The sequence below is a fragment of the Rana temporaria genome, chromosome 7, assembly GCF_905171775.1.
Source record: "Rana temporaria chromosome 7, aRanTem1.1, whole genome shotgun sequence".
In the NCBI taxonomy this organism is placed as follows: domain Eukaryota; kingdom Metazoa; phylum Chordata; class Amphibia; order Anura; family Ranidae; genus Rana; species Rana temporaria.
In genome coordinates, this window is record NC_053495.1 from 165,983,459 (window position 1) to 165,996,959 (window position 13,501).

General features: G+C 40.4%; 1 protein-coding gene across 2 annotated transcripts in view; it reads right to left on the reverse strand.

Moving 5' to 3' along the window:
• The window catches only part of PAPPA2 (pappalysin 2), a 364,705-nt gene that overhangs the window by 133,804 nt on the left and 217,400 nt on the right, over window positions 1–13,501 (reverse strand). For both annotated transcript variants that reach the window (XM_040360367.1, XM_040360366.1), the window contains exons 12-13: window positions 9,189–9,278; window positions 2,663–2,798 (exon numbers count right to left, since the gene is read on the reverse strand). In XM_040360367.1, the coding sequence (XP_040216301.1) occupies window positions 2,663–2,798; window positions 9,189–9,278 (226 nt within the window). The remainder of the gene's footprint in view (window positions 1–2,662; window positions 2,799–9,188; window positions 9,279–13,501) is intronic.

Below are 13,501 nucleotides of genomic sequence, written 5' to 3' on the forward strand. Positions count from 1 at the left end.
TCAAATCTATACATTTTGAATCGATCTAATCGAAACCTTTAGATTTTTTTTCTTCTGATATGAATATGGCAGTGAAGTGAACAAACAAAAGAAAAATCGTCATCAAATGATAACAACGGCTCTTTAAATCACCTTTGGCTTAACAAAAGCAGCATTATTTCGAAATGATACTCTAATGCCACGTACACACGATCGGTTCGTCTGATGAAAGCGGCCTGATGGATCGTATTCATCAGATAAACCGAGTGTGGGCCCCATCAGTTTTTTTCCCATCTGTGAAAAAACTTAAAACCTGTTTTAAAATTATCTGATGGTTAAAAAATGATCATCTGTGGGGAAATCCATTGGTTAAAAATCAACGCATGCTCAGAATTAAGTCGACACATGCTCGGAAGCATTAAACTTAATTTTTCTCAGCACGTTGTTGTGTTTTACGTCACCGCGTTCTGACACGATCGTTTTTTTAACTGATGTTGTATAGGCAAGACTGATGAAAGTCAGCTTCATCGGATATCTGATGAAAAAATCCATCAGACCGTTTTCATCGGGTGAACTGATCGTGTGTACAGGGCATTAAAACACACACAGTCTTTAAATTCAGAAATATGTTTAGAAATTTTAATTTGACTGGAGTTTGATGTAAGATTATATTCAAATTTCAATTTCAATTGGAATTTCGTTCCACTATTCGGTATATTTTGTTTATATTGTAATTTGTGACGTCGTCTCCGCTCTCGGCAGGGATAGCCTATGATTAAGTGGCGTGCACAGCCACGATACGCATGAGGGAAGTGAGCTGTTGGTGTAGATCTGTATTCTCTACTCTAAGGTTTGTGTAGGTATTTATCCAAGTGACGCTAGGCAGTGTATAATAGGCCTTTTTTTTACACTATTTTAATACAAATTTTCAGGTCATTTTTATGTCACCTTCTTCAAGGTCCAGGCAGTACTAATTCACAAAACTTTTAGCAAAATGTAAAAAAAAAACAATCTCTGAAAAAAAAGAAAGAAAACAACACACAAACAAATGTACACAGCAATGGTAATAAAACTAGCATAGTTCGATAAGATAGAGAGAAAGAACTTATCTGAATTTAGGCCGTTATCTTTTGTGTCAAATAGAACTATCATTCTTAGGCCAGGCCATACATGCTTGGAATCTCGACCCTTTGAACCGTGTATGGGCAGGCTGAATGTACCAAGTTGATCAATCGATCAACTTGGGTACAACCAGCATGCCAGGTTTTACCTGTGATTATCACTAGCGGCTGCTATAGCCGCTAGCGATAATCACTGTCTTCTCTCGGCTTCACACAAACTTCACACCCCAGAACGCAGTGATTAACCACTTCAGCATCGGACCATTTTGCTGGTCAATGACCAGGCCACTTTTTGCGATTCGGCACTGCGTCGCTTTAACTGACAATTGTCGTGAGACGTGTCTCCCAAACAAAATTGGCGTCCTTTTTTTCCCACAAATAGAGCTTTCTTTTGTTGGTATTTGATCACCTCTGTGGTTTATATTTTTTGCACTATAAACAAAAATAGAGCGACAATTTTGAAAAAAAAAATATTTTTAACTTTTTGCTGTAATAAATATCCCCCAAAAATATATAAAAACATAATAATTTTTCCTCAGTTTAGGCCGATACGGATTCTTCTACATATTTTTCGTAAAAAAAAATCGCAATAAGCGTTTATTGATTGGTTTGCGCAAAAATTATAGCGTCTACAAAATAGGGGATAGTTTTATGGCATTTTTATTAATATATTTTTGTTTTACTAGTAATGGCGGCGATCAGCGATTTTTATCGATACTGCGACATTATGGCGGACACTTTGGACACTTTTGACACATATTTGGGACCATTGGCATTTTTATAGCGATCAGTGCTATAAAAATGCATTGATTACTGTAAAAATGCCACTGGCAGGAAAGGGGTTAACACTAGGGGGAGAGGAAGGGGTTAATTATGTTCCCTAGGTGTGTTCTAACTGAAGGGGGGTGGGACTGACTAGGGGAAATGACAGATTGCTGTTCATACATTGTATGAACATGCGATCAGTCACTTCTCCCCCTGACAGGACTGGGAGCTCCCGGTTCTCGCTCTGTAACAAGCGATTGCGGGTGCCCGGCGGTGATCGCACCCGCCGGGAACGCGCGTCAGCACCAGTGATGCACCAGGATTGCGAAATGACGTATAGCTACGTGATTTCATGCTGCCGAGCCGACCTGCCGCCGTATAACTGCGGCAGCTGGTTGGTTAGTGGTTAAGCACCGTTTTTAGGTGTGAAACGCGTTAGGACTGTTAGTTCACCACTTGTGCTGTATATGTTTTTACATTACATGGAATAAAGGAGATTGCATTGGAGTGCGGCCATCCAGCCTTTATTTTTGTGCTACAGTGACATTGATGGTTCTACCCGGATAACAGGTTCACTTTAAAGACTTTCGCACTCAAAAGAAAAGAAAACCTTAATGTGTTGGTATTTTAATACAATACTGATAGTATTACAGTTTTACTGCTCCTATCAGTTATCTCAACATAAGAAAATGTAGGGTCATTTTAGAGACTGGCAGTGAGCGTACCGGCAGCAGCAATTTTTCCTTCTATGGAGTGACATTGTTTAATGAATAGTGATTTCTATCCACTTGACTCACCTAGTATATGGCTCTGTCCCGTCACATCAGTCAGATAAGCAGTGACAATGGCCTTCGAGGTGCTGCTGGGAAGGCTGCCATCCGTGGAAAGGTAAATGTGGAATGAATGTGCCAGACTGGGCTTATCAAAACTCACCTAAGCGAAGGTAGATGAAACACAAATAGGTAACGGTTAACATTTAATATTAAAAATTATGCAATTAAAGAAAACCCCAAACTGCAGCATTCTGTTGAGCATCAGCTGGTTTTCTTTTGCCTTTAAAATTAAAATTTTCTGATAAGATTACAAATTATTAAATATTATCCATGACTCTTACTAAAATGTTTTTTGTAGCTTCAGCTTATAATGTCTGGTTTATAGCCATTTAAAAGATAGCTATACCTTAGATAAAGATAGTAAAAAGGTATAGCACATGATGCAACACCTTTTACCTTTAAAAAAATATCCTTTATTATTAATAGCCATCAGCCAAGCAGTGCAAAGAAAACTGCTAGAATTTCCCGTTTATTACTAGTTTGACTGGAGATGGCACGCTTTTTGCAAAAAATAAAATAAAAACGTTTTTGAGTATAGGTATCTTCCAATGACTACCATGTCAGTCTGAGGCCTCGTACACACGACGGGACATGTCCGATGAAAATGGTCCGCGGACCGTTTTCATCGGACATGTCCGCTGGCGGATTTTGGTCTGATGGCTGTACACACCATCAGACCAAATTTCCCGCGGACAGCGAATGCGGTGACGTGGCCGCGCCATCGCCGCGACGATGACGCGGCGACGTGCACCACCCTGGAAGGTCAATGCTTCCATGCATGCGTCAAATTACTTTGACGCATGCGAGGGCTTTCGGCCGAGCGGACATGTCCGGTGAGTCGTACAGACGACTGAACATGTCCGACAGGCAGGCTTCCAGCGGACATGTTTCATAGCATGCTATGAAACATTTGTCCGCTGGAAATCTGTCCGCTAGGCTGGGAATCCGGTCCGGTCGGCTGTACACACGACCGAACATGTCTGCTGAAACTGGTCCGCAGACCAGTTTCAGCAGACATGTTCAGTCGTGTGTACGAGGCCTAAGGCCTCGTACACATGATAGGTTAAACAGAGGACAGCGGTCTGATGGACCGTTTTCATCGGTCAAAACCGATCGTGTGTGGGCCCCATAGGTTATTTAACAATTGGTTAAAAAAAAGCCAACTTGCTTTAAATTTAACCAATGGATTCCTAACCGATGGGAAAAAAACGATCGTTAGTAGGCACAATCATCAGTTAAAAATCCAAAATGCTCAGAATCAAGTCGACGCATGCTTGGAAGCACTGAACTTCGTTTTTTTCAGCACGTCGTTGTGTTTTACGTCACCGGTTCTGACACGATCGTTTTTTTAACCGATGGTGTGTAGGCGTGACGGACCATCAGTCAGCTTCATCGGTTAACCGATGAAAATGGTCCATCGGTCCGTTCTCATCGGATGGACTGATCGTGTGTACGCGGCATAAGATTCCACAAGTCAGCCAGTATACAAGCTGCTTCCTTGTCTCTTATCTAACTTATAGTACTTTGGAAATCCTATCTATTATAGGTTTACTTATACATTAAAAAAAAGCATATATACAGTATATATATATATATATATATATATATATATATATATATATATATATATATATATATACACAGTCATGACCAAAATTGTTGGCACCCCAGAAAAAAAAATTCTCACAGAAAAGTATTGCAGTAACACGTTTTGCTATACACATGTTTAATCCCTTTGTGTATATTGGAACAAAACAAAAAAAGGGAGGGAAAAAAAAATTGGACATAATGTCACACAAAACTCCAAAAATGGGCTGGTCAAAATTCTTGGCATCCTTTCAAAATTGTGGATGAATAAGATTGTTTCAAGCATGTGATGCTCCTTTAAACTCACCTGTAACAGGTGTGGGCAATATAAAAATCACACCTGCAAGCAGATAAAAAGGAGAGAAGTTCACTTAGTCTTTGTATTGTGTGTCTGCGTGTGCCACACTAAGCATGGACAACAGAAAGAGGAGAAGAGAACTGTCTGAGGACTTGAGAACAAAAATTGTGGAAAATATCAACAATCTTAAGGTTACAAGTCCATCTCCAGAGATCTAGATTTGCCTTCGTCCACAGTGCACAACATTATCAAGAAGTTTGCGAAACCCATGGCACGATAGCTAATCTCTCTGGGCGTGGACGAAAGAGAAAAATTGATGAAAGGTTGCAACGTAGGATAGTCCGGATGGTGGATAAGCAGCCCCAAACAAGTTCCAAAGAAATTCAAGCTGTCCTGCAGGCTCAGGGAGCATTAGTGTCAGCGCCAACTATCCATCGACATTTAAATGAAATTAATCGCTATGGCAGGAGACCCAGAGACATAAAAAAGCAAGACTACAGTTTGCCAAAATGTACTTGAGTAAGCCAAAATCCTTCTGGGAAAACATCTTGTGGACAGATAAGACCAAGATAGAGCTTTTTGTTAAAGCACATCATTCTACGGTTTACCGAAAATGGAAAGAGGCCTACAAAGAAAAGAACACAGTACCTACAGTGAAATATGGTGGAGGTTGAATGATGTTTTGGGGTTGTTTTGCTGCCTCTGGCACTGGGTGCCATGAATGTGTGCAAGACATCATGAAATCTGAGGATTACCAAAGCATTTTGGGTCACATTGTAGAGCCCAGTGTCAGAAAGCTGGGTTTGCATTTGAGATCTTGGGTCTTCCAGCAGGACAATGACCCCAAACATACATCAAAAAGCACCCATAAATGGATGGCAACAAAGCGCTGGAGAGTTCTAAAGTGGCCAGCAATGAGTCCAGATCTAAATCCCATTGAACACCTGTGGAGGGATCTTAAAATTGCTGTTGGGAAAAGGCGCCCTTCCAATAAGAGAGACCTGGAGCAGTTTGCAAAGAGTGGTCCAAAATTCCGGGGGGGAGAGGTGTAAGAAGCTTATTGATGGTTATAGGAAGCGACTGATTTCAGTTATGTTTTCCCAAAGGGTGTCCAACCAAATATTAAGTTAAGGGTGCTAAGAATTTTGACCAGCCCATTTTTGGAGTTGTGTGTGACATTATGTCCAATTTGCTTTTTTTCCTCCCTTTTTTTGTTTGTTTCCAATATACACAAAGGAAAAACTTGATTTTCTTGAAAAATGTCTGGGGTGCCAACAATTTCGACCATGACTATATATATATATATATATATATATATATATATATATATATATATATATATATATACATATATTACAGTATATACAAACTGTATATATAAACATTGCACTAACGTTTAAAATTTTTAATAAACATTAATTCAAAAAAGGAAGTGCAGCACTTATAAAGCATGAATTAATAAAATATACATAGTATTATGCATAAATTGCATATACATCAAAGGAGTTCCAACAAATTGTATAACATTTAAATAAAAAATTGTATATATGGCCAAATAAAGATCATATCATAATGTAAGTTCAAAAACTTACCTCAAAACTTGCGGCGGCGTATCTTAAATCCCCCGGCGGAATTCAAATTCCGCGGCTAGGCGGAGTGAAGTATTTAACAGCACATGCGCCGTCCGCGAATTTTCCCGGTGTGCATTGCTCCCAATGACGTCGCTAGGACGCTAGGAGCGTAACTTGCGTCCAGCGCTTTTGTGAATCGACGGACGCAAACGACGAAAAATTTCAAAATTCGACGCGGGAACGACGGCCATACTTAACATTGGCTGCGCCTCATAGAAGCAGGGGTAACTATACGCCCGAAAAAGCCGAACGCAAATGATGTAAAAAACAAGCGACGGGCGGTCGTTCGTTTCGGAATCGGCGTATCTTTTCATTTGCATAATCGTTGCGTAAATAAACCGAAACGCCACCTAGCGGCTGGCCTGGAATTGCAGCCTAAGATCCGACGGTGTAACACAGTTACACCTGTCGGATCTTAGGCATATCTATGCGTAACTGATTCTATGAATCAGTCGCATAGATACGACCGGCACAACTCAGAGATACGACGGTGTATCAGGAGATACACCGTCGTATCTCTATGTGAATCTGGCCCATAGATTTTATTTAATTTTTTTGAATGTACTGAAATATCAAGAAATACTAATCTATTTACCACTTTTCTGGCTCTGTGTGGTGAGCATTTCCATAACAGGATGGATGTTTGGCAGCACTTTATACTTAGTAGCATGGATACTAAAGAGCCCCCGAGAACGTGGATTATTACTACAGGCTAAAATCTATTAGTCTTCTGGTGAGTGTAATGTGGTAGAGGATTATGGACTACCCCCCCCCCCCCACCCACACACACACACACTTTTTTTGTACTAAAGTACTTTGTGGTTGGCAACTAGGAATGATATCCGTATTTTTAGATTATTGCATTCTGGACTATTTAAAGGACTAGCACCTGTCATACTTTTTTTTAGCAAATTCATTTATGAACTTTCATTATGATATGATCTTTTGGACATACTGTAGTTTTCGCTCCATAAGACACACCTTACCATAAGAAGCACCTAGGTTTCAGTGAAGGAAGACAAGAAAAAAATATTCTGACCAGTGCCAATTAAATGCAGCCTTGCCAGTGCCCATGAAATGCAGCCTGACCAGTGCCAATTAAATGAAGCCTTGCCAGTGCCCATGCAATGCAGCCTGACCAATGCCAATTAAATGAAGCCTTACCAGTACCAATTATATGCAGCCTTACCAGTGCCAATTAAATGTAGCCTTGCCAGTGCCCATGAAAGGCAGCCTGACCTGTGCCTATGAAATTGTCTATGACATTGCAGTGTTTCCCATTCACAGCCTGACCACGCACACAACAGTTGCACCTCCATGGGGGGAAGACATCATTCTCTGGTTTTCACACTGCACTCAGGTAATCACTGTTGCTTTTTAGTTTAGCCCACACCTCAGTATATTTGTCCTTGATACCTCACATTATTTCCATCCACATTGTACCTTCACACTACTTGTCAATATCATTTCACATGTTTGTAACGAGATACTTCACTGTCCCTTCAGTCCCCTTAGTCCATACCAGCATTTGCCTCATGCTGGTTTATGTATATTCATTTGCATACCAATTTACATCATTAAGTTGATCTGCACTTGCAGGGTCTTTTTTGACATGCACATATACTTTTTTGAATACTTTTCAGCAGTCATTCATCATGGACAACATGAGACTTCTAGGGACATTTGCACCTATCAAAGCCATGTCGGTTCTCCGGTTGTTCTCCTATTGGGGTTTCCGGTTGCTCCGCCCCCTCAGCTCCCATGCTGGATGTCTGTTGCTGCCGCCACCTGTGGAGTCAGTGATTGTTGATCTGGCCCAGCCCATTGGTGAGTATGGGGTGGCACATCCAAACCACTATGATCACTCACCTCACTGCAAATGCTGTGCAACATACATTTATTTAGCTTTCTACTTGTATTGCAGATATAATAAAGCATCTACCCCTGAAGAGCTAACGTGGTCTCACGAAACACATTCGGTACTACTGATGGCTGCATATAATTCTGATTCTTGTATACTGTTTTTACAATAAATGTACTTTTTATATACTCATGATATGTTTTTTGGCTAACCATACTCACCCCATTTAAAGTCCTGGGGCAAATCCTTTGTATATATGTATTATATTGGGGATGGAGGTGATGTTGGGGTGACACCAGACCTTTTATTTTTATGTTTCTGTGCCTATGAAATGCAGCCTTACCAGTCCCATGAAATGTAGCATTACCACACAGAGCTCTGTCATGGAATATCCCAGTGATCACTGTAACACATTTCCACCTCCTATGTCACACCTCACACTGATCCGCCTGTCACTCAAATAGAAGACAGAGCAGCCCAAGCAGCCGCCATTGCCATACTCCATTCGGCCGCTCTGGCTGCTCTGTCTTATGTTTGTGGCTGAGCTCGGGGGAGACTTGGGGTGATCAATATTCACTCCATAAGATGCACAGACATTTTCCCCCATTTTTTGGGGGGAAATAAGTGCATCTTATGGAGCGCAAAATATGGTATACACTTTAAATGTTATACAATTTTTTGGCACTCGTTTTATTTATATGCACTTTATTCATAATATTGTTTATAAGGTATAATTTATGTTTTATAAGCGCTGTACTTCCCTTTATGATTGACTGTTTGTTAGGGTAGTCACGTATTTAGTGCAAGCCGCTCTCTGTTTTGTGTTTGAGCGCTCACTGTTTCCGTTTTTGCTTACAAATAAAAATAAACAACCAAAGCAACATTGTCCAGTAACTATTTAAGTTTCCCTTCCAAAAGCCGCGCGATTACAATGGTTCCTGCACTGTGCATGTGGCTAAGAAATAGCTGTTCATCAGAGAACATCAGGGTAGCTAAATATCTGAACTGAGAAGAAATGATTGAGCTATTTTGACATACAGTATGAAAAAAAACTGTTATAATTTTTAGCCTCAAATACTGTGGAAGAGACAAGATAAATGGTAGACATATTACCTTTAACCATACATTTTGCTCTGGAAGCACATTACAAGGGAACCATCCAGCCGTTTGAGATCCAGATAACCCATTGAGAGGCTGACAGCTCTAAAGAAAAAAAAAATCTAAATCTAAATCTAAAGAATAATCTTTCATACCAAAATGTTAACAACATTTTCAGGTAACAAGTGAAATCAAGTAGTAAGGTACTAATGCTATTCAGCAAACACTATAACTGTGGCAAAATCACAAAGATCTCTAAATTTAACTAAATAAAATATATCTTTAATCCAACACATTTAAAATCAACATATTGATGTACAGATTACTTCATGAAGCATGTGCTTTGTAGGTTCTTCTGTTTTATTTCTGGTTCATCAATTACATTAGAATTTTGAGCTGTGGCCAAAATGCACCAGTGTGAAAGCGCCTAAGTAATCTATACCCTGAGGTTAAATGTTAGCCCACCCTTTCTATAGGAGCACCACCATGCTTCCAGGGATCAGTGGGGATCATTGGGGTGCTATTACTTATTTCTTTCTTTTTTTACTTCTATAGTCGGAAACCCTCTGGAGAGTTCAATAAAAGACCACATAGATGAGTTCTTGCTTGAAAAAAAAAAGTTAAGCTGCAAACAGCATGGATTTATGAAAGCCAGAAGTTCTTTTTATAAAGAGAAAAGTAAAACCTTGGACAGAGGGGTGGCTGTGGACGTGGTATACTTGGATTTTGCAAAAGAATTTGACACAGTTCTCCACACACGGCTCATGTTTAAGGTATAGTCTGCAGGCTTGGAAAAATCAGTTTGTAAATGGATAGAAAATTGGTTAAAAAGACCAAATTCAGAGAGTAGTAGTTAATTGATCTGTTTTTGAATGGTCTAAGGTTATCAGTGGTGTACTCCAAGGTTCATTATTGGGACCCTTACGTTTTAATATCTTTATAAATGATATTGGGTCTGGGATTAAAAGTACCATTTAATTTTTTGCAGATGACACCAAGCTATGCAGTGGAATAACGTCCTTACAGGATGTCTCCAACTTACAAGCTGACCTGTGCACTTGGAGGCCAAGAATGTGCATGTGTCATACATACTAGGGGGAGTACAACTAGGGGAATCAATGGTGGAGAAGGCTCTGGGGGTTTTGGTAGATCATAAGCTTAATAATGACATGCAATGCCAAGCTTTGTTTCCAAAGTGAGCAAAATCCTTTTTTGTATTAAGAGAGGGGTCCATATAGTGAACAAGTGAGGACAAGGGGGCACTCTTTACATCTAGAGGAAAATAGAGTTCATCTCCAAATACAGAAAGGTTTCTTCACAGTAAGAGCTGTAAAAATGTGGAATAGACTCCCTCCAGGGGTGGTTCTGGCCAGCTCAGTAGATTGCTTTAAAAAGGCCTGGATTCTTTCCTAAATGTACATAATATAACTGGATACTAACATTTATAGGTAAAGTTGATCCGGGGAATATCCGATAGTCACTCGGGGGATCAAGAAGGAATTCTTCCCCTACTGGATCAAATTGGTTCAAGCTTTGCTGTTTTTTTTTTTTTTTTTGCCTTCCTCTGGATTGTATGTTTTTTTTTATTTTAATGATATTTTTCCCCCCTTTTATTGGTTTAACTAGATGGACTTGTATGTTTTTTTTAACCAGAGAAACTACCGTATTTATCGGGGTATTGCGCGCTCCGGCGTATAGCGCGCACCCCTAATGTAGACCCGAAAATCCTGTAAAAAAAAAAAAAATTATTACTTACAGTTTTGGTGTCTTGCCCGGCATCCATCGGCGGCCTTGTCCGGTCTGGCCTCCGTCTCCGTCTGCGGCCTCGGTGGTGTCCTCCCGGCTTCTCCCGCGCTGTCTCCGAGTCGAATCCTCGCTTCCCGCGCTCAGTTTAAACGCCTCCGCCGACATATACCGAGCGCAGTACACTCGGGCACGTTCGGCCACGCTCGGCTTCTCACGCATAAACGTCACAGAGCGTGACCACGAGCGAAGCCGAGCCTGGCCGAATGTACCCGAGTGTACTGCGCTCGGTATATGAGGCGTTCAAACTGAGCGCGGGAAGCGGCTATCGGCGTATATCGCGCACCCATTTTAAGTGGAAAAAAGTGCGCGGTATACGCCGATAAATACGGTATGTAACTATGTATGTATTTTTATCCATAAATTGCATAGAAAATAAGGACATTTTTACTATGACTACTACAACTTTGACTAAGCGTCCACACTTCTCTCATGACAGGTCTCCTTTAATAAATTATTAGACTTTGCAGAGGGTAGTGAATGACGTCTGAACCTTTTCTGTCCTTGAAAAATTTAGCATTTTAACTGCACGCAATAATGTTTTATTTTAAACTTTTAGCAGTTTTAATATGCAGCATGTAATTCTACACCAGATACATCAGGGCCATACTGTCTAGCCAGACAGTAATGGACCACAATAGCAAACACATTTTTTTAGACAAGTCTATAAAAGACAAATTTTGCATCCTTAAATTCCTTTTTTCCTGCATTTTATTCAGTCAGTTACTTAACAATATAATGGAGACAAAATGCTGCATGCATAGGAGACAAACCCACAAGAGTAACTAAAATCTGTCACATAGGCGATAGGTGTGCGGATAATCACTTTGTAAAATAGCCAACACTAGCATTTCAGGCTGCACTGCTAACAACTTGAGAAATACTTTATATAGCTTCTAGTGGGAATAAAAAAATATTTGTCACATGGGCATCAAACACATTTTCAGCTTTTTCTACTTTGTGAGACTACAGCGGAAATCCACATTTGTCATTACCCTGGCACAAAACATTACCTGGATCACAGCTGTAAGGGTGTGTTTCACCAGATGTAACTTGATTTAAAAAATGATGACACTCTAATAAAAGGAAGGCTGACTTTTTTTTATTATTCTGAAAAAAGGCCTATTAATAAAACTCATACTTTGCATGAACCAATTATTCTGAGTAAAATAAAATGCCTCTTTCCTGCCATCAATAAAAAAAAATTCCACTCCCAAGCTACCTCAAATGACCTAAAGCCTAGGCAAAGATCACAGCAAAGAGCTTTGCCAGGAGCATTGTCACTGGATTATAACATTAGAGACTGTAGAAAGGCTATTGTTTTCAGTCAGACTGATCTTGTCTAGTAAACTTGCAATGAGATTAGAGGTTCAGTATGGTACTGCCACTGTGCAGCACTTTTTAATCAGAAAGCTGACTCTGTATATTTGTGCATCAATGTCTGTCCCCATGTACATACGAGGTGTATCTAAAAAGTTTAGTGAATGGTCTGATATCTCAACAGCAACATGAGCCAGGTGCGATGGCATGCACATGGCTATCCAGAGACATGTTGAGAAGCTCTACCTAGCGTTTAGTACAGGTGATCATCAGGGTTAACCCACTGTGGGCAGTTGAACATAGTCAATGTGAGAGGTAGAGTCACAGTGCAATGGAGCATCAAGTTATCCTCCAAATTGGGGAAAACAGCAATGGAGATGCATGAAATGTTGGTGCAAGTGTACAGGAAGGAAGCCGTGAGCAGAAAATGCGTTTATGACTGGTTCAACTACTTTCTCACTGGGAAGGATGAGACATGTTCGGGATGGCCGTCGACAAGCAAAACCCCAGACATGATCGTGCGACAAATGCTGGCATGAGATCGGCGACTGACTCTCTGATTGATGGCGAAGGAATTGGGCATTAGTAAGGACGCGATGCGCACCATTGTCCATTAAGATTTGGGTAAGTAGAAGATCTGTTCTCGGTTTGTGCCGCACAAGCTGACCGACGAACGGATAGAAACCTCTGTAGATTTTATTACCATGTGTAACCAGGATCCATCCTTTCTGCGAACCATCGTCACAGAGGATGAGACTTGTGCGCCAATTCTTGGCACAGCATGGTGTACCTATTCTTGATCATCCATCGTACTCCCCTGATCTTGCACCTGCAAACTTCTTTCTGTTTCTCCATCCTGAAGAGCGTCATGAAAGGTGCAGATTTTGTGGACGTGGTGGCAATCCATAAATGTGTAAAAACGGTTCTGCGATTGAGGCCTTTGCTTACAGTTTCCAAAAGCTTTATGAATGTTGCCAAAAGTGTGTTGTGATGAATGATGATTATTTCGAAGGCCGATAAAGGTAATTTTTATCTTCTGTTTTTCTTGTTTTTTGATACCATTCACCAAACTTTTTAGACACAAATCATATGTGGTTACAACTTATGCATACAGACTAGGGCCCGGATTCAGAGAGATCTACCTATCTCTCGGTGGGCGTAACGTATCTCATATATGTTACGCCGCCTTAAATTAGGGCGCAAGT